Source organism: Rhineura floridana, chromosome 8 (assembly GCF_030035675.1).
Source record: "Rhineura floridana isolate rRhiFlo1 chromosome 8, rRhiFlo1.hap2, whole genome shotgun sequence".
In the NCBI taxonomy this organism is placed as follows: domain Eukaryota; kingdom Metazoa; phylum Chordata; class Lepidosauria; order Squamata; family Rhineuridae; genus Rhineura; species Rhineura floridana.
Window position 1 is genome coordinate 107,614,994 of NC_084487.1, and position 22,004 is coordinate 107,636,997.

A 22,004-nucleotide genomic window follows, 5' to 3' on the forward strand; every position below is an offset into this window, starting at 1 on the left:
ACAAAATTGGGAGGGATAGCTAATACCCTGGAAGGGATTGGATAGGCTGAAGCATTGGGCTGAAAACAACAGAATGAAATTCAATAAGGATAAGTGCAACACCTAAGAAAAAGAAGCCACATGCACAATTATAAGATAGGGGATACTTGGCTCAGCAATACTACATGCGAGAAGGAGCTTGCGATTGTTGTTGATCAAAAGCTGAATATGAGCCAACAGTACGATGTGGCTGCAAAAAAGGGCTAATGCTATTTTAGGCTGAATTAACAGAAGAGAGCCAGTGTGGTGCTGTGGTTAAGGTGTTGGACTACGACCTGGGAGACCAGGGTTCAAATCCCCACATGAAGCTCACTGGGTGACCTTGGGCCAGTCACTGCCTCTCAGCCTCATGAAAACCCTATTCATAGGGTCACCATAAGTCGGAATCGACTTGAAGGCAGTATGTTTACATTTAACAGAAGTATAGTTTCCAAACTGTGTGAAGTACCAGTTCCCCTCTATTCAGCACTGGCTAAGTCTCATATAGAGTACTGCGTCCAGTTCTGGACACTGCACTTTATGAAGGATGCAGACAAACTGGAACAGGTTCAGAGGAGGTCAACAAGGATGATCAGGGGACTGGAGACAAAGCCCTATGAGGAGAGACTGAAAGTACTGGGCATGTTTAGCCTGGAGAAGAGAAGACTGAGGGGAGATATGATAGCAATCTTCAAGTACTTGAAAGGTTGCTACACAGTGGGGGGGGTCAGATCTTCTTCTTTATCATCCCATTATGCAGGACACGGAATAATGGGCTCAAGCTACAGGAAGTCAGATTTTGGCTGAACATCAGGAAAAACTGTTAGAGCAGTACAATAATGGAACTAATTACCTAGGGAGGTGGTGGGCTCACCAACAATGGAGGCATTCAAGAGGCAGCTGGAGAGCCGTCTGTCAGGTATACTTTAACTTGGATTCGTGCATTGAGCAGGGGGTTGGACTCAATGGGCTTACAGGCCCCTTCCAAATATCCCATGCTATGATTCTGTGTTTTCATTCCTGTATATCAGTGGCTGCCTAATGTTTTATTAGCAGGAGCCAACCTTATGGTTTTCTAGTTCCTTCTGGATTTGAATTATAATCTCTTCCTCACCCTCCAGCCATGCACCCAGAAATGAAACCAGACTCAGCAGCAACCTGAGTGGCATAGGCCTTTACGGCAATTGCAAACAACCTTAAAACCAGCCTGTCATATGTGTGGGCACACAGGATTCTGAAAAGGGATGGTAATGCTACCAAACTTCTAAAGGAAAAGAAACCCACAGGTATCTAACCTATTCAGTTTTCTGAAGCAATTGACACTTTGTGAGGTCACACTGTGCAAAGGGTAGATGCGCTCCAGGGCTTCCTTCAGGCATCCTTCTCTATTTAGTTCTATAGCAAAACAAATTTCAGAGAGAAACCTGGCTGCAAGCATTTTTTAACTTTTTGCTCTTGATGGAAAAGAAACAAGTCATTCCTCTCTCTTCCTCCCCCGTTAGATAAGAAGCACACATTTATTATGTAATTTAAATAATAAAAGGAAAGGTGACTGAAATATGCCTTCAATGTAAGCATAATGAACATATTTAATAGTTTCAAGATTGTCCTAATATAAAACAGAAATTATCTAACATATAAAGGAAATCTATCAAATTCAGACTGCCTGCATTTCTGTGTCAAGAATTACTTAAAAAACACCACCACCCAAATTATACAGCCACTCTAGCATGGATTTTTCGCATTCCTCAATGTTAAATTGAAAATATCCCCATGCCATTCTGATGTTTCCCATAAGCTCATTTCAAAACGAAACCTTACAAAACTGAACTCAGAAACACTTGCTTAACAATCCTCTAAATTGTCATGGTGATACACAAAACAGTCACAGAGAATCGAGAGTTCAAAGTGTAAAGAGAGAGAGAGAAACTAGACCCTTTTGGACTTTTTTCTGTCAGATTTCTCATAATTTGTTGAAATTAATTAAAAATCAGCCATGTTCACAGGGTACCTGTAATCCTATTACTGACCTTGCCCCATACTCTGACTTTCATCTTCTGCAGTTTAAAGGATAAGCAAAAATGCCTGGCTGATTTTTAATTAATTTACGAAATTTAACATTGAACTCAATGATAAGGCCAGGCATACTCGGTAAGAACCAACTGCCAGTGTTCTAAAAGCCAGACTACCAGCTGCTGGGCTTTGCTAATCAGGGGGTCACACCTACACCAGACCTTTATTTCACTTTAAACTGCCCTGGCTTCCCCCAAAGAATCCTGGGAAGTGTAGTTTGTGAAGGTTGTTGAGAGGAGGCTCATATTCCTCTGACAGAACTCCAGTGACCAAAGAGGTTTAACAGTCAGCTGCTCTGATTGAAGCTCTGTGAGGGGAACAGGGCATCTCCTAGCAAACTCTCAGCACCCTTCACTATCTACACTCCCCAGGATTCTTTGAGAGAAGCCATGACTTTCTAAAGTGAAATAAATGACTGGTGTGGATGTGGCCAGGAACAGTTTTGGTTTAAATTTGGGTGGGAGGCTACATGTGTCTCCTGAGGAATAAAAAGGTGGGGGAAACCCTCTGAAAAAGAATGACACTGTTTACAATGTTTTCCTTTTGGAAAGGAAAGGAAAGGGGCATCCCCTCTGCCCATATGAGGTACATGTTACCAAATTCTTCCAAGCTACACAGTAAGTGGATTGGACTATGAAACACCAACCCAAATTGTGTTTGCATTTTGACAAATTTGTAGGGCAGTACAATATCTCAGAGAGGAGGTCAGGTCTCCTGCTCCCCTGGTGCATTCACTATAGATGCCCAATTTCCCTGCTTTTAAAAATTTGATAGAAATATCTGTTGGCTATAGGTACATTCTTAAACCGTACGGTTTTTTGCCTATTAGTGAATTATGCTTTAAACTATCATGCTAACCTCATAGCATTGGCATCTGCTTAGGCGTATCTGCATGGTATTGTATTCTGTTTTAGGAGATAACAAATGCACACCTAGAAGAGGACTGGAAACCTAGCATTACTAAGAGCAAGCCTTTACCGTTTTGCTACCTGAGGTGAAAAATACAAGTTGTCTCCCAACAAAATCTGCTGCTCTTAACGGTAACCAAAATCTGTTCCCAGAGTCAGCTAGTTCATATTACCTCATCACATGGCTATTTCTGGTTTCCAGCAACCAGCCACTTTGGTGATACTAAGCAGGCATGTAAACCTGACATGAACTGGGCTCTCTGTGTAGATTGGTCATTGCCATGCCCTACTACAAAATATTCTTGTTGGCTGTTTAGAGCACTGAGGAGAAAAGTATGTGGTAAGGAGTGGTTTGCATGAAAAGCTGCTGCGCATGAATGGCTCACTGTATGGTATAGTAGTCACCCTGTGGATGAGAGATGTCATTGCAAGAGGTCTCCAGACCACTATTTGTACAAAGGGGACCTTACCAATGACTGGCCTAAAACTTTTTGCTGCCTGAGGTGAACGACAAGATGGTGCCTTCCCATATTCCATGTACAAAAGTCAACCAGATTGGCAATTGAACCTTATTTTGACACTGGTGATGGGACAGCATTCTCCACTGCACCTGAGGACAGCAGGCCAACTTAGGGGGCATTGGATAGGCCACATAGATGGCACATACAGCAATGTCCACTATCCTAACCTGCTTCCGCATCTGCCACCTAAGGTAGCTACATTACTCTGTCTCATGGAAGGACCAGCCCTTTTGCCTTTCCATCATTATTTTTAATTCCTTCCATCAGGCCCTGGATGGAGCTGAGCAATGCTATCTTTTGTTTTGTCTGAATTTGGAGACCCTTATACAATTTATTGTTGACACCCACAAATTCCCATTAACAAAGAACTCTGAATTGTAAAGCCCCTGACTTTTAAAATATGCCTGGTAAATATTATATTTCCCTTGTAATCTGCTGTTGCTGTGCCTGTAGAGAACACGTAGCACTTTCTTCTTCTTCATCATTACAATCAACAAAATAAATATCTAATAACATATCTTTGATTAAAAACCATGACTGGGAGGAAAAAGAACAGGTACTTACTCATGCATTAACCCTCGGGCCACTGTATTTCCAAAGGCATGAGCTTCATAGAACAGGGTGTATAAATATGGCAAGAGGGAGTATCTAATCTGCAGTGTTGATCGTGCAATTGCGGCAAATTCAATCCCAAACACTGCAGGGTCTTGTTCCTGTTAAAAGGTAGAAATTTGGTTTGATCCGTATTTATTTATATTAATGCATTCTTATATTACCCCGTGACCCTATTCTGAAAGCTTAGGGAACATACCAGTTTGGGCTTGGCAACCTATTTCCTTTTTTAAGTCAACAAACTGTCTGGCTTTTAACCAATCCTATTGCAACAGATCAATAAAATATGTTGTTATGAAGATCCCGAAAGAAGGAAATCACCAGTATGCTGCAGTGATATAGATCAGGGAGATCTAAGTTCAAGTCCCTACCAAGACATGAAGTTCACTGGATAACTTTGGACAAATCATCACTTCTCAGTACAATGCACCTCACAATAGGAGGGTTCAGATGCCTCCCCTTGCAACAATGTATGAAGAGGCTCTCTACTACCAACATACATAACAGTCATGACCATCATCCATTTGGCCAGTTTATAAAGGGACTCTACAAACATGCATCAATACTTCAGATGCTATGTTGCTGGGGGCATGGCTGTTCTTTGCAGCCCCCCATCCTTTCAGTGTGTGTTGTAGTCATCTGAACGCCATCTAAGGTAAGCAGGAACCATATTGCCCTGAATAACTTAAAGTAACGTGGGATAAGAATGTTACAAATAAATACATTTTAAAATGTTATTTAAATGTTTATTGTTCAGGGAAAGCAAAAGCGTCCACATCCTTTCAGTGACATTGGTGAAGAAAGCAAAACTCTTATCCTCTATATTTTATGTTTTAGACTGGTGATTTCTTAGACAACTGACAGACATTATCCTATTCTTGGAATCAACTGGTGGTGGGGGGGGTTTGGAGCCATAATTTTAATGTTCCCCTTATTTCTGTCAACACTGCTTATTAACACTAGTAGAGTCAATAATCAATTTTCGCAATCGTGGCAGTACTCATAAGAATATAAGAACATAAGAAGAGCCTGCTGGATCAGGCCAGTGGCCCATCTAGTCCAGCATCCTGTTCTCACAGTGGCCAACCAGGTGCCTGGGGGAAGCCCGCAAGCAGGACCCGAGTGCAAGAACACTCTCCCCTCCTGAGGCTTCCGGCAACTGGTTTTCAGAAGCATGCTGCCTCTGACTAGGGTGGCAGAGCACAGCCATCATGGCTAGTAGCCATTGATAGCCCTGTCCTCCATGAATTTGTCTAATCTTCTTTTAAAGCCATCCAAGCTGGTGGCCATTACTGCATCTTGTGGGAGCAAATTCCATAGTTTAACTATGTGCTGAGTAAAGAAGTACTTCCTTTTGTCTGTCCTGAATCTTCCAACATTCAGCTTCTTTGAATGTCCACGAGTTCTAGTATTATGAGAGAGGGAGAAGAACTTTTCTCTATCCACTTTCTCAATGCCATGCATAATTTTATACACTTCTATCATGTCTCCTCTGACCCGCCTTTTCTCTAAACTAAAAAGCCCCAAATGCTGCAACCTTTCCTCGTAAGGGAGTCGCTCCATCCCCTTGATCATTCTGGTTGCCCTCTTCTGAACCTTTTCCAACTCTAGAATATCCTTTTTGAGATGAGGCAACCAGAACTGTACACAGTATTCCAAATGCGGCCGCACCATAGATTTATACAACGGCATTATGATATCGGCTGTTTTATTTTCAATACCTTTCCTAATTATCGCTAGCATGGAATTTGCCTTTTTTCACAGCTGCCGCACACTGGGTCGACATTTTCATCGTGCTGTCCACTACAACCCCGAGGTCTCTCTCCTGGTCGGTCACCGCCAGTTCAGACCCCATGAGCGTATATGTGAAATTAAGATTTTTTGCTCCAATATGCATAATTTTACACTTGTTTATATTGAATTGCATTTGCCATTTTTCTGCCCATTCACTCAGTTTGGAGAGGTCTTTTTGGAGCTCTTCGCAATCCCTTTTTGTTTTAACAACCCTGAACAATTTAGTGTCATCAGCAAACTTGGCCACTTCACTGCTCACTCCTAATTCTAGGTCATTAATGAACAAGTTGAAAAGTACAGGTCCCAATACCGATCCTTGAGGGACTCCACTTTCTACAGCCCTCCATTGGGAGAACTGTCCGTTTATTCCTACTCTCTGCTTTCTGCTTCTTAACCAATTTCTTATCCACAAGAGGACCTCTCCTCTTATTCCATGACTGCTAAGCTTCCTCAGAAGCCTTTGGTGAGGTACCTTGTCAAACGCTTTTTGAAAGTCTAAGTACACTATGTCCACTGGATCACCTCTATCTATATGCTTGTTGACACTCTCAAAGAATTCTAATAGGTTACTGAGACAGGACTTTCCCTTGCAGAAGCCATGCTGGCTCTGCTTCAGCAAGGCTTGTTCTTCTATGTGCTTAGTTAATCTAGCTTTAATCATACTTTCTACCAGTTTTCCAGGGACAGAAGTTAAGCTAACTGGCCTATAATTTCCGGGATCCCCCCTGGATCCCTTTTTGAAGATTGGCGTTACATTTGCCACTTTCCAGTCCTCAGGCACGGAGGAGGACCCAAGGGACAAGTTACATATTTTAGTTAGCAGATCAGCAATATCACATTTGAGTTCTTTGAGAACTCTCAGGTGGATGCCATCCGGGCCTGGTGATTTGTCAGTTTTTATATTGTCCATTAAGCCTAGAACTTCCTCTCTCGTTACCACTATTTGTCTCAGTTCCTCAGAATCCCTTCCTGCAAATGTTAGTTCAGGTTCAGGGATCTGCCCTATATCTTCCACTGTGAAGACAGATGCAAAGAATTCATTTAGCTTCTCTGCAATCTCCTTATCGTTCTTTAGTACACCTTTGACTCCCTTATCATCCAAGGGTCCAATCGTCTCCCTAGATGGTCTCCTGCTTTGAATCTATTTATAGAATTTTTTGTTGTTGGTTTTTATGTTCTTAGCAATGTGCTCCTCAAATTCTTGTTTAGCATCCCTTATTGTCTTCTTGCATTTCTTTTGCCAGAGTTTGTGTTCTTTTTTATTTTCTTCATTTGGACAAGACTTCCATTTTTTGAAGGAAGACTTTTTGCCTCTAAGAGCTTCCTTGACTTTGCTCGTTAACCATGCTGGCATCTTCTTGGCCCTGGCGGTACCTTTTCTGATCTGCGGTATGCACTCCAGTTGAGCTTCTAATATAGTGTTTTTAAACAACTTCCAAGCATTTTCGAGTGATGTGACCCTCTGGACTTTGTTTTTCAGCTTTCTTTTGACCAATCCCCTCATTTTTGTGAAGTTTCCTCTTTTGAAGTCAAATGTGACCGTGTTGGATTTTCTTGGCAATTGGCCAGTTACATGTATGTTTAATTTAATAGCACTGTGGTCACTGCTCCCAATCGGTTCAACAACACTTACATCTTGCACCAGGTCCCGGTCCCCACTGAGGATTAAGTCTAGGGTTGCCGTCCCTCTGGTCGGTTCCATGACCAACTGGTCTAGGGAATAGTCATTTAGAATATCTAGAAACTTTGCTTCTTTGTCATGACTGGAACGCATATGCAGCAAGTCTATGTCCGGGTAGTTGAAGTCACCCATTACTACCACATTTCCTAGTTTGGATGCTTCCTCAATTTCATATCTCATCTCCAGGTCTCCCTGAGCATTTTGATCAGGGGGACGATAGATCGTTCCCAGTATTAAGTCCCTCCTGGGGCATGGTATCACCACCCACAACGATTCTGTGGAGGAGTCTGCCTCTTTTGGGGTTTCAAGCTTGCTGGATTCAATGCCTTCTTTCACGTATAGAGCGACTCCGCCACCAATACGTCCTTCCCTGTCCTTCCGATATAGTTTATATCCAGGGATAACCGTATCCCACTGGTTTTCTCCATTCCACCAGGTCTCCGTTATGCTCACTATATCAATGCTCTCCTCTAAGACCAAGCACTCCAGTTCTCCCATCTTGGTTCGCAGGCTCCTAGCATTAGCGTACAGGCACTTGTAAGCAGTGTCTCTCTTCAAATGTCTTTGGCACTTGTGGTTAGGCCTGTGGTAATTTTGCTCTTCTGAATTTATATCCTGTGCCCCTGCTCTCACAATGCCTACTTCTAGGCCTACCCCTTTTAAAATTTCATCATTTCTTTGGTTTTTATCCCAGGGGGGAGGTTTATTCCGAACCGGACCTTTCTCAGCTCCTGTTGGGTTTCCCCCGTCAGTCAGTTTAAAAGCTGCTCTGCCACAGATAACAACAAGTTTTCATAAGACCCTAGTGAGATCAGAGATAACAAATGATCATAACCTAAGCCCCACATTCCTTTACACAAACAAATATTGCTTTTATGAGCCAAACTGATTTCTTTTGAGTATAAAAGGTACTTGTTCCACAAGGCCAGTGACTTGGTTGATATTTTTTAAATCTTTAACAGATTTAAGATGATTAATTATACTGAGGAACCAAATGATCAAAGTGTACATATTTTAAAAATGGCTGGTCAGGCCATCTATCAGATTGGCACCAACCAATCCGCTAATATTTCAAAACAGATTAAGCATGGTATGGGGAGGCAGAGGAGAATATTACAAGTTTGTACCAAACCTGGAGAAATTATGTTTGGGCACTGCAAATGATTTAATTCAATTTAATTAAATTTAATCCAACTCTTCCTCCCAGCAGGAGTTCAGGGTGGCATGATAAGGTGAGCATCTGCCATATCTAGTTGATGCCAAACTGCAATATTTCTAAACATTGCCTGTTTACCTTCTGACCAATTGCATTATGGTTTCTGGACAATGGATAGAATGCACCAAGCTGTGTCCAACGCAAGCAGAGTTCCAAGGTGGTATCATAGTAAAAGCCACAGATATCAGCACCAACCTGTAAAGACAGACCAAATGAGTAATCGCTATAACTAGCCACAATTAACTTGGATAAACTGCCTGCTGCAAAAGGTCAGCTGCAAGTATATAGCTATGGTGTGGCAGTGGTCAATCAATTTCGACATGCTAAGGAGCTTCAACCCATCAGACAGTCTGATAGTAATATGAAAGAAACAGCAAAGCTTTTTATACTGGATTTCATAAGGCAGACTTGTCTGCTACTTAGGTTCATGTATCTGTTACAGGTGATGCATTCATTCATTACAATGGAGACAAGTGATTTGCATGCAAATCCTTTCATGAAGCCAGTAAGAGGTTTGGTATGCATATATCAATGTGTCAGGATTTCTGTGTACAACGAACTCTGGTTACATTAAATAGTTTTTGATTGCTGAGCTTTGCAGAAGATACTACTAAAATTCAGATAGGCTGAATTAGAGTTTATGACTTTTGAAGGCTAGAAGCAACTGTTTTATTAGAGACACTTTCTTGTGCAAACCATTGAGACTGCAGTGCTCAAGCTTCATCTTCCAGATTATTCTCACAGCAGAAACCTGCAGAAATTCATTCATTAGCAAGGAATCTGTATGTCTTACTATTTCATCTTCAGCAGGTGGAATAGTGCACTTCCCTAACTTCAAGAGCAATAAGATGATGACCACTAATGATAAAATGGAATATGCATTTTCAAGTGTGGAGCTGTGGTATTGTAGTAAGCCCATTAAAATAATGTTTGTATTATATAAGTCTATATAGTTAAGAGTGTTTTGCCCCTTTCAGAGTTGAAATAAAATGTATTTTGAAAACACAAGCGTTCCTGTACCTGTTTTCTCCCTCCAGGAAGTCTGGATGTACAGCCAGATTGTAGCTCTTAAATCAACAAGTCTGAGCTTGATCAAAAACATTTAAGAGACTGGAAAAATGCCTTATTACGTTACACCGGATGTCTAGGAGTAACCTTAGGTGAGATCTGAGATATAGATCTCAGAGATTTGTGAAAATGTCCCATGAGAATGTTTATGAAACATCTATGAGAACAGAAAGGTGACTGTGAGAAATGTCTGTGGGAACAGACAGGTGATGCAATTCCAGATTAGATTATCTAGATGGGAGACTATAAAAGAGAGATCACAAATGCAGTTGTTTATCAGTCCTCATGGACCAGTCATATGCTGCTGCTAGTTTGCCTAACTGCTGAGTCTTATTCTGAGGCTTATCTGAGCCCTCCTGGGTGAGATTTAAATTGCCATTCTTTTCTATCTATGCATTAAGGTATCTATATTGTATAAGAATATATTGTATTACTTAATAAGCTTTGGGTTTGTGTTGTATTTTTAATTCTGATTTATTAATTTACTGGCTCTGGCCAGACTACATATGTTCACATATACTCATATAAAAATGTGTAGTCAGTAAAAAGCATTATCTCCTTCCGCTGTGGATCTCTGTTCTTTTTTACCCTGATTTATCCCTAGTCCTGAGATAAGTCTCTGGTGGGAGTTTCCTCTTTAAGTCTGCCTGTTTAGATTTACTGCTGGGGTAACGGCACAAGCCTAGGTGAAGTGCAGTTGCTACATACAAGGACTCTGAACCACTCTAGGCTTAAGGGAAAGGTGAAGAGCCCTTGAATCTGTGTTTGGGCGTGTAAGAGGTAGTTCACACTATTTAAGTACTTCTCATGACATGCTCTATGATTACCTGTTCGTTGATTTCTTTTTACGTTATGTTACTTATACCCGGCCTTCAACAAGTTCCCAGCTCACAAAAAAAAAAATTACAATCAAATCTAGGTGATATCCCAAATTCCTGAATATTCTGTCCCAAACAAGTGTCAGATACAAAATCTATCACTTCCTGGAATCTCCAAATGATAAATAAGTTTGTTTATATGCAAGAAAAGTATTTATATAACAGCCCGCATTAGCATTGGAAGGTAAAACCTATTAGCATAAGTTTCCCTGATTGGCTTTTCACAAGCCTACCCTCTTGCCTTTCTGTAAAATATTAATTAGCCTAGATCATTAGGGGTGTTGACACTTCTGTAGTCTGCAAACATGTGTTCAATCTTCATGGAAGATGCTTGCTAGCCTCTCTCTCAAGCATCAGAATGCAGCTTTGGGAAATAAAGTTTAACTCTTTGAATTTTGAAAATTTGCAAGTATATACCTTGCTTGATTTCCAGTTCCTCTTCCAATTAAAACCTCCTGAGACCCATCTCATGCCATTCCAGAAAGTCCCTTCTCCCACAGGAGCACCATTTGGGGAGCTGTTGGACTACTAGTAGGGAGTGGAAATATCCTCTGACATGAGCATCATTATGACCATGTTTCTGTGGATACATCCTGTGAATATGAACTCTTGATGTCTTCCCATGTTTAAACACTTTGAAGAGATGGTGGCAAGTGACAAATTGTAGATTTAATGATTTTAACATTTTAATTGGAATTCTGAGTAAGATGGTGGCCATGTGCTCTATTTTACAGAGGACATCCTATATTTGTATTTGAAAGGTATCAGAGGACAGTTCTCTGTTGGAAGGAGGACTGTTTGGTCCAAGTCTGATTTAAAGACAATTTTCAGTAATTATTTCTAAATTTACACTTATACCTATAAATTAATATATGCAAATTATATGCAGATATGTCTCCTCTTTTTTTGGTGATGCATACAAGGCCACTCAAAATCTGAGGGTGCAAATCATGGAAGATAATGAAAATCCCTGTTTGACCTTATGTCTTTTGCAGATTTTACTGGCATGGTTATAGTTATCTCAAAGCATGTGGGACCTGAACACAGAGAACTTTGCTTACAAATCCACCCACATAGTTAAGTTTTTGGCTGCAACCATACAAGCAGTGTGGCATCTGAATCATGCCACAGTTAAATTTATTTTTTAGAACTGATGTTCCATATATTCCTGTTAGGAAAGACCCTGCCATATACATGTTTTATTCAAAAAATGTAAACGTTTTTGAAATGGCATAACAAATGGTTGCTTTCAAAATCACTTACTTGTGGAATTCCAAAGAGATTGAATTCCAAAATTCCAATTATTGACATGTGCATATCTTCCCACACAGCATGGTTGTCCCCTAGCCAGTGTGCTGTATATTTTCCATTTCCCACAAATGTAGAGCGACTCAGCACAAATGGTCTCTTTCCTGTAGCTTCCTTGATAGCCCTGGGGATGAAAAACGCATCCACACCAGCAAATTCCAATAAAGTAGTTTTCACAAAAGAGGTCTGATCCTTTAGCTTGGAAGTTGAAAACAAAGCTAGAACCCAGACAAAAATAAATCTTTGAAATATCTGCAGCTATTTCTAATGCAATCCTTCTTTGACTTTGGATTTCCTATCATGGTGCAACAAAATAATTGTTTGATAAAGATTTCTTTACCAGATGAATGCTTCCCTTCTCTTTTGAACTTCAGAGAAAATATAGTATCTTGCAACTGCAAAAAGATCGGTAATTTAGGTGCTACTGTCTGCTGAACAAGAAAGCAAAGTTACTGGATAGAGGGCCACCTCCATGTGCTTTTCACTTTCAGATGTAATTTTATTTAACTGAATATACTGTGTTAGTACCTAACAAAGGGTTTTTCAAAAGTTAGAAGATTGCAGACACCCAACTTGTATTGAATTTCCAGGAGGTTTTGGGCAGCTGGTTGCTTTAAGCTTTTTTAAACTGCCATCTCTTAAACATCACTAATTCATTTCATGATTAAATTCATTCTACTTCAATGCAGTTTATTCATGAGCTCTTGTATTTACATAACATAACTTCAACATGTATAAAATATTGTCAGCATAGTTTTCATGCAGGAGACTACATTATACATGAGCACTTTATGAATGGATTTAGTATCAGATTCAACCCTGATACTTCTGGTACTGCCAGAAAGGTTTCCTATTTCCCATCTCTTGCTACCCTCCATTCCCAACTATGCAGACTCTAGCTAATCCCTGCATTCACAGTGATGTTTATACCAACTAGCTACATTTCTCAGGTGTTAATGCAACTTTCATTCCCACAGACCTCAACTGGCTGACTGGATCATGCTCCGACTTAAAGCCACGTCATTCAACCAAATATGTACTGAATGGATCCATGTGGAGTTTGGCACATTCTGAAATCATCATAGGATTGCTCAGTAAACACTCTGCTTGCAGCTCACCCTACAGCTACCATGCCAATGAAGAACTGCCAATGCTGGGTTTAATTAACAGTAAACATGGGTGGAGATTACATAGCAAAGTAATCACCCCACCTGCTTCACCAAATGTGAATCAGTGATTAACACTGATTACGTGTTTTTCTAGAACTTTATACATAGCGGATGAACTACTTTCTGATCCATCCCTGCCTACCTTTACTACTGATATAAATGTCTTTTCTCATCGGCTCATCTGATATTGGTAGCAGAATCCTGAGTATATGTGGGTGAACTTAAAAACAAGAGTCGCTGGATTAGGCCAAAAGATCCATCTTCTAGTCCAAGGATGGGGAACCTGATGCCATGAACCCAGGTTCAAATCCTTCCTCGGCTTTGAAGCTCACCGAGTAGCCTTGGTCAAGTTACTGGGATATGGCATGGGAAATAACCATGTTGCTGGCTCTGTCCTTTTGGTCCACGTCCTTGAAACATTACTGGAGGGCCAGGAGAAAAGTCGTGCCATTGTGGCTCCCGTACGACTGCTGATAGCCTACTAATCTAGTCTTTAGATTAATCAAATTCTTTAGATAGTGATTGGAAGTGGTCTCACTAACAAAAAGGTGTCTGTGCATGTATTCTATTTTTATGTGAATCTTCTGTGTGTAATATGTATATGTTCATGCATATACACCCACACCCATCCTCGTAGCAAATCTGTTCAAAGAATTTGATTTCCCGCATTGAACATGCATTGCAAAGTTCTATTACACCACTGGCTTCCACTTTTAGATGCATTTTTGAACACCTTTCTATCTTCCAGGCTTTTCTTTGTTGAACCAAATAAAGCATTTGCGTATGGGTGTAACTGTTCTGTCCCTGAGGAGCAAGAGGATCCTTGAGGGATGCTTTTGTGTAATATGTTTTGTGTGGAACAGAAATGACGTACACATGAGAGAAGGTCAAAATTGACCTTTAGTTGCTGGCTTAGTTCTGTACAACAGACACAGCAGGACTGCTGGTTCTCTGTTTAAATCAGACTTCCTCCTGGGAAGTAAAATGCTTGGTTACAAACCCCTGGGGAATAATTCAAAAGTGGAGCTGGACTCTTCTAATGTTATAAAGCCCTCAGTTAGCCTTCATATGAAGAGGGGGGAAATCCTGATTCAGTTTTGAGTGCTCTTTGTTAAGTGGAACTCCAGTTGATTTCCTCTCGATATGATAGTCTGTTCATTACAGAGACTGTCATCTATACCCTCTTTTCAATCTCTCTGGGGTATCTGGATGTTCGATAACAAGAACTGAAGAGTCCCAGCATAAGCAGCTCAAGATTCATTCTTTTGATAATGCAGCTTAAAGTTACTTTGCCCAGTTTCAATTTCTATTGAAAACAACACGATGCTTCTATTTGATTTCTCTTTTTTAGACCGTAAAAAGTCTAGCTTCTCTTTTTCAACCATTCTAGCTTCAGAGTGACAGTTGCCTTCAGTCTGAAGTAGCACTGAGCATTTCCTACTATTCAAAAGTGTTGTCACTTGGATTGAGGCTAGCCAGCAACCTGAGTAAATGCCACCTCTATCATGGATTCATCATATGACCTTGGGAAAGTCTATGTGTGTATGTAGTCATCTTTGAGGCCACTAACTTTATATAAAGTTTGCAATAAATGGTTTACAATAAGCAGTTGACAACAGCAATATTGCAACAGCAACATGCCTCTGCTAAATAGTCCAGGGTAAAATGGTGCCTCAGTGCTGGCTGAGGCTGAGAGTAATTGTAATCCTAAACATCTGGAAGGCTTCAGGTTGGGGAAGGCTAATTTAGACCATATCTGGAGCTTTTAAAGTCCCATTTGAAAACCATTTCAAATCAGCAGCTATGCACATAGATTGTGCCACTTCAGAATGCAGTTACTTTTTATGATTCCCCCCTGCCCAGATTTTTAACTTTTGCGGGAGCTTCTAGAGAGCTTGCTTTAAAAGATTTTTTTCCCTTAAAACAAAAGTATTGCTTTTCAGACTACATTCCAGGAAACTGTAGTGTTCCTTGGGAGCTTATTATTTATTCCTCAATGGAAAGATCTGTAATTGTAGATAGGATTTCCTGAAAAAGTTTGCTCATCTCTCTTCTTAAAAGGTATATCCCACCTTGAGCTCCATGGAGCTCAAAGCGGTGGTGTAAATGATTCTTCCCACAACTGAATGGCGATTTGAACCTCTCCTCCCTCCTCTTTTACTCTAATCACTGCCCTAATTGGCTTCCTCTACAAGCCATAGCTTCAGGCATGTATTGGGTGTATTCTAGAGTGTACTCTCAGTTCATGCAAGGTGATAGTTAGACTCAAAACTCCAGCTATTCTGCTGAATAATATGGGGTAAACTACACAATTAATGCACATGTGTGGAAGTAAACCCTGATGGCTCTTTTATAAAATGCATAGTAAGTTTAAGAGAGTATGATTTTGGGTGGAGTGTGTATGTATGTGTGTGTATGTACTTAAAATCATTTCCTTACTAGCCATTTGTCTGAATTAAGTAACCCCACTCCCCCATTCCAGACATGTTTTACTTTTATCCAAGCAAATATGCATCTGAAATGCTAGGCAGTGACAGCAACTGTCTAGTTTATTTGTGATAATACCTGCCATTACTTGAATAATGTCTGTGATCGTTCATGGCAGAACATGTGAAATTACCTTATACTGAACCACATAAGTGATCCAAACAGCCCATTTTATACTGACTGGCAGCAGTTTGAGTCAGGCTCTCAAGTAAAGTTTTTCCCCAGCACTTGCAACCTGAGATCCTTCAGCAGTGAACGCTGACCCCTAAGTACAACCCATTTCAAGTTTTCAGGTGGTATCATTCAATGACAACAAAAAACTGCATCATATCTCTTTAAAGACTTTTTGGAAAGCTTACTGGAAGAATTTCAGAGAACTTACTGGAAAGTTGGTGCAGCTTCTGACCATCCAAAGAGGGAATGTGTGTCATAAAGATCTCCCAAAAAACTTTTAGAATCTGGACATAGTGTGTTTTGAAACAGAGAATAATCAGAAATTCCTGAAAGTGAAATACGAAAAATTAAGAATTATTCCTGAGTAAAATGTCCAGTCACATTTGCTGTTAATATTAAAAAGCATGTAAAGGTTATTCATAAGAAATAAACTTGGAAGTTTTTGTTGTGTTGCTTGACGCATTTGGCAACAACCAGAAGTGACTAGCATCCGAACAAGGAAAAAAAGGAGGGCAAAAACCAAGATGCTAGAAAAATAAATATTTATTGTGTAATCAAACCCAACGCGTTTCAGCCTGTTGGTTTTCAGGCCTTCATCAGGGGAATGCAGGCTAACAAGAAGTATCATGAAATGAGCAAAGGTGTCTATATTGTTGAAAGCGGTTTGCTCATTTGATGATACTTCTCGCCAACCTGCATTCCCCTGACAAAGGCCTGAAAACCAACAGGCTGAAATTTGTCGGGTTTGATTACACAATAAATATTTATTTTTCTAGCATCTCGGTTTTTGCCCTCCTTTTTTGCTTGACGCATTTGGCCATAATTACATTTATTCCCTTGAGTGTTCCTGCGTTGGGTTGTGGAATAATAAGGCCTGTAGGATGTAGTTATATCTATAATACAGACTAGGAACACTAGTTTATCTAAAACATTTCTTTCTAAATTTGAGCCAGAGTTGAAGTTCCAGGAAACATAATCTCAGGGGGGAAAGAAAATTTATATTTTTCTTTCTTTTCAGCATTTAATGAGGCAAATAAGCTTGTGTAACTACTTTTATTGAGCAAGAAATTACACATTACCGCATGTTTGAAATTCAGAACTATGAAATGTTCCTTGTAGTTATGAATACACCCTGAATGGTGTATTTTACTATCTTGCCAGAGCAGGAGCCTTCATTTATGGGAAATAGATGTAATGGGTGGTAAAGATTTGAAGGGAAATTATATGCATGTGGAATAGCTTCATTCATAGTCTGTTTCCATATGACTTTGACTGGCTGTTGACCTGCAGCTTGGGAAAAACAGCTTCTGAATTCAATTACAAAAGAAAGTGATATTTCTTGGGACGATAAATTACTGCCAAAAACAGGAAGGGAGAATGCAAAATGAGAAATTAACACGAATGAATTTAAGTTTTGTGATTTTAAATACTGCATAATGACCTTCACTTCTGCCTCAATCATCATGTTTATTTCTACAATTACATATGAATTTCCAGTCCTGTTTAAAAGGATTTATCAAAAATTGTTTGCAGGGGCTAGTCTCGTACATTTTGGACCCGTTTTTTCACTGGTTAAAAAAAGGAGATGAAATTACTTTCATTTTAGACCAGAGAGTCAAATCATGGACCTTTATGGTTTTTACATAACTCATCTGTGCACAGAGAACTAATCTGTAATTGTTGGTGATTTTCATAGGATTCTGATAGAATAAAAATTACAAGGATCTGTGCCTTGAATCCATGTCTTTCTGCCACAGTGGCTTAGACATGCTCTGGATAGGTGATCTTACAGCGCAATCCGTAGAAATCAATGACTAGTGCTGGATTTGTGATATTTGCAAATAATCAATGGAGGCAGATGCATTCTGCAATCTCATAATGGCTTAGGAGTAATTTCATGTAAAAATCATGCAACTTATGTCCTCTCTTTTCCACAACCCAGAGCAGCAACTTTATCACTGGCACCTGCAACAGTTTCTCAGATAGATTGGGGACCCCGTCTATATGTTTTTCTCAGTGAGCTATATTAAACTCAGTGTAGCTTACATCTGAGTAGACATGCATAGTATTGTATTGCTAGCCCAATGCATATGAACAAACCATGACATGATGGCCACTTAAAGTGCTGGAAGGCTACCAAAGAGTTGTGCATTATAAATTCAGTAGATCTCTCATTTCTCATTTCCCCCTTCAACATCAGCAAAGCTACTCCCAACCCCCAACTTTTACCATTGTGCCATTTCAGCCATCAGTTTTCATTGCAAAACAAATGTTTAACTCACTTCAACTGAAAGCAATGGAGTTACGAATGCTTCACTCGGACTGGATTGTGCTCTATTTTATTTAAAAGCTAATTTGGACCAGTATAAGCTATGTTTAGTATAGGTGTTAGATGTTAGCCTTCATAACAGCCATTAGCAAGGAGAGCCAACAATTTGGCTGCCCATTAGCTACCAGGCTAAGTTTAAGAGTCTGGTTTTGGTGTACAAAGCCCTATACAGCTTGGGACCAGGAAACCTGAAATCGTCTTACCCCTAACTTTCCAACTCATCAAAGAGTTTGTATCTCAGAGAGGAGGTCAGGTCTCCTGCTCCCCTGGTGCATTCACTATAGCTGCCCAATTTCCTGCTTTTTAAAGTTTGATAGAAATATCTGTTGGCTATAGGTACATACCACAAGTTTTTTGCCTATTAGTGAATATACCAGTAGATCACTGCACTCTGCAGGTGAGGGCCTCCTGCAGATATCATCTTATCAGGAGATCCATTCTGCACAAGATGGGAAGTGGATCTTTAGTGTTGTGGCACCTACCCGTTGGAATTTCCTCCCCTTAAATATTAGACAGTTGCCATCTGTTATCTTTTTGGCACCTTTTTCAACAAGCCTTTTAAGTTGAGACCTTACCCCAGTCTGCATCTGTGTTGGAATTGCTTTTAAAGTTATTTTTAAAGGGTTTTTTTAAATGTTTCTAAAGATGTTTTGTTTTAATATATTTTACAGTCTGTTTTTATGATGTTATAGAGTGTTTTTAGTGTTTTTGTTTGCCGCCCTGGGCTCCTACTGGGAGGAAGGGTGGGATATAAATTTAATAAATAAATAAAATAATAAACCAATTTTGTTTTACATGAACTTCTGTCCACAGTAATCACCTAAAGTGCACATTTTAAATGTATTAAGCTCCCTCCACAGCTATTAATTAGTTGTGGTAAAATTCATGGCTGAGATTATTATCAGTATAATATTCTCAGCCATGAATTTTGTTCACTTCCTTGAACAAGGGGAAGAGATTCCTAAACAACAGTTTACTGCTATTGAGCCTTTTGTGTCAGGCAGTTCCATAAAGCTGTTTTCCGTTTTGGATTTCCCCTAATATTTCATTGTCAAGAGCACGTAATAGATACCAACTGCCTGCTGCCAATTAGACTTCCTAAAACAGCAGGGGTTTGTAAGAACGATGTTGACCAGACTCATTGCTGGATTGTTGACAGGAGCTGTAGGGCTTCTGGCTTCCCAGAACAGGATTTTAACCTCCTAAATTCTTTCATACAGAGAGAATATTGCAAGCTATATAGGGACATTCTACTCTTCACCCAGGTTACTAGGAGAGACATTTTTACTCTCTTAAAGAAATGCTAGCATCATTTCCCCTTCCAGATGACACTGAATGTAAAATATTGAGCAGCTGTCAAAATCAATTAAGCAGGGGAAAGGAAACTGGTACCCTCCAGCTGTTTCTGGAGTACCACTCCCATCAGCTCTAACAAGTAGAGATGAGGAGAGCCAAGAACCAGAGGGTCAAACCAAGCCAGAAGACAGAGCTGAATGAAGAAACACACACACACACACACACACACACACACACACACACACACCAACAGAAAGACCTTTTGCTCAAAGCCCCAGCCTTGGAGGATTGTATAGGAGGCCTCAATGGTCAGCCTGAGTGGGCAAAGCCAATTCAGAGCCTGATAATAATTCACGGGCCAGGAAATTGTTCCAACTGCAGCTTTGGTGGCTCACCACATGGGGCAACTGCATACAGAGCCAAGGGATTCCTAGTTCTAGACCTGGTAGCTCCTGAGACTGTTGGGCAAGAGTGGAGCCAGTTGTCATGGAACATAGAGTAAATGAATTCTGAGACCCTTCTCCTGCCCCACATTTCCCCCCAGTTTCACTATCATGCTAAAACAGCTATGGTTGCAAGGATGGAGGAAGAGGAGAAAGTGATGAAGAGGAGAATGATAGTTCAGGTGAAGGATGGGAAGCTGTAGCCCTCCAGATAGACATGGGAAATTTCAGAGATTACACAGGATGTGAACTCAGATTATAACACTGGACTCCAACTCCCATGAGCCCCTGCCAGCATGATAAATGGTCATTCATGGATGATTCAAGTTATAGTCGGGGAGTCTAAAATGGCCGCTGCGGTAAGAAGTGTCTTAGTTTTGTTCCCTCGCTGCTTCTAATTTTTTTCTAATAAGTTAGTAAATGGACTGTTTACTGTAAAGCTCGTTCTGCCAAGTTACTAAGGAAAGAACCCACAGTAAATATTTCAAAGTTTTAAGGTTGCATTAGCTCCCTTATCTTTTTACTGCTTAACAGCCTTTTATCAATGCCCGTTGAGAAATGCTGTTGTTGAATGCTTTGGTCATGTGCATTGAGCCCATAAATCATATTTTGCAATACGTACAGGCAGCCTCCTTGTTTGTTATATGTCGAAGTATAAATTGACAACGACTACAGAGATTGATGAACTTTTTGGACGCTATATCTTTTATGCTGTGCTCATAAATTGATCCTCTCTTAAAGCTACAAAACAAAAAATGGTTTATACAAGGAAAATGCATAAAGAGTTTGGAATTCCTTTAGCTGAGGAAATAAGAACGGTCTGAAAGCAACTAAAGATTACTCGTTTTTTCCCTCCAAATATCGAACAGCAGAATCCTGATACTCTACAGGACACTCCAAAGAACGATGGTAAGGGATGTCCACGTAGTCCTCCTCTCAAGAGTGATACTACTACTTTCTCAAGCAGGAATCTGGAATGGTCATTAGATCTGAAAGGTACCCCCCCTCCAGGTTTATCCCCCCTTTCCTCCCAAAACTTGGTGTTGGAATTGGAGCAAGCTGAATTGGACCAGGCTGAAAATCTTTCATTCCTGGAGTTTTGCAGTGTGGGCCTGAGAAGCCCATGTGTGTCAAATAGTCATATGCCACAGAATTCCTCAGCTCAAAATTTTTTTAACAGGCAAACAGCGTGCTTCTAGCACTGGTGATTTTCACTGGATGGAGTCTCAGTTTGCAATAATTTCGAGGGATCTTTGTTGTATTAAAACCTTCATCATGGAGTCTAATGGTTTATTAACAACCCTTACTGAGGGATTTAAAAAATTGATTGACTACTACAGCGTCGGTATTACCGCAAGTAACTCCACCATGGACCAGATGTCCTGTCATAAAACCAAGTCCAACAAGAGGCCTCTGACAAGTAAACGACATGCTAATACTAAAAGGCCTACAAACCAAAAAAAATCTAAAAATATCAAGAATTACAAGGCTCCGAGGGCCAAGAAAATGAATTACTCTAAATTGTTCAAACTTCTAGAAGCCCAAGTAAAATCTAGGGATATACACAACCATGTTGAACCCCCACGTGAGCGTGGAGGTCTGTCTACGAAACCTGTTTCTGAAGTGGCCCTGGCTTCCTTGCAGCCCTCAGTGCCGGTGCAACTGTATAAAAAAGAAAGATGGCCAGATTCAAACCCCGTTGGTTTATTAAACAAAGAGAAGTGCTGGAACTTAAGATGCAGCCAGAATAAAATAGCTTTACTCAACTGCCCAATGATCAATCTGAGTGACACCTATTATAGGCGGAAATTAAATGTGGTTAACCTCTTACAGTCGATGGACCTGACTCAGGTAAAGGTGTCAGATATCTCTAAAGTGGAATATCTTCAGGACAATTATAAGAATCCTAGGGTTCTACTCACTTTTAGAGATTCGGAAGCCACAAATTTCTTACAAGCAAATAAACGTATTTTGGAGCAAGCTGTTACATGGGATAATTACTCAACGGCATTTCCAGAATGTAAATGGT

General features: G+C 40.2%; 1 protein-coding gene and 1 long non-coding RNA gene across 3 annotated transcripts in view; one reads left to right on the plus strand and one right to left on the minus strand.

Annotated features, from left to right (window-relative positions):
* LOC133390871 (sucrase-isomaltase, intestinal-like) overlaps nt 1-22,004 on the minus strand; it is a 111,222-nt gene that overhangs the window by 21,649 nt on the left and 67,569 nt on the right. For both annotated transcript variants that reach the window (XM_061640317.1, XM_061640316.1), the window contains exons 10-13: nt 16,116-16,233; nt 12,033-12,201; nt 8,902-9,018; nt 4,085-4,233 (exon numbers count right to left, since the gene is read on the minus strand). In XM_061640317.1, coding sequence (XP_061496301.1) covers nt 4,085-4,233; nt 8,902-9,018; nt 12,033-12,201; nt 16,116-16,233 — 553 coding nt within the window. The remainder of the gene's footprint in view (nt 1-4,084; nt 4,234-8,901; nt 9,019-12,032; nt 12,202-16,115; nt 16,234-22,004) is intronic.
* LOC133390872 (uncharacterized) lies at nt 10,176-19,020 on the plus strand. The gene is made up of 2 exons (XR_009764480.1): nt 10,176-10,251; nt 13,055-19,020. It is a non-coding gene; the product is annotated as an uncharacterized LOC133390872 (long non-coding RNA).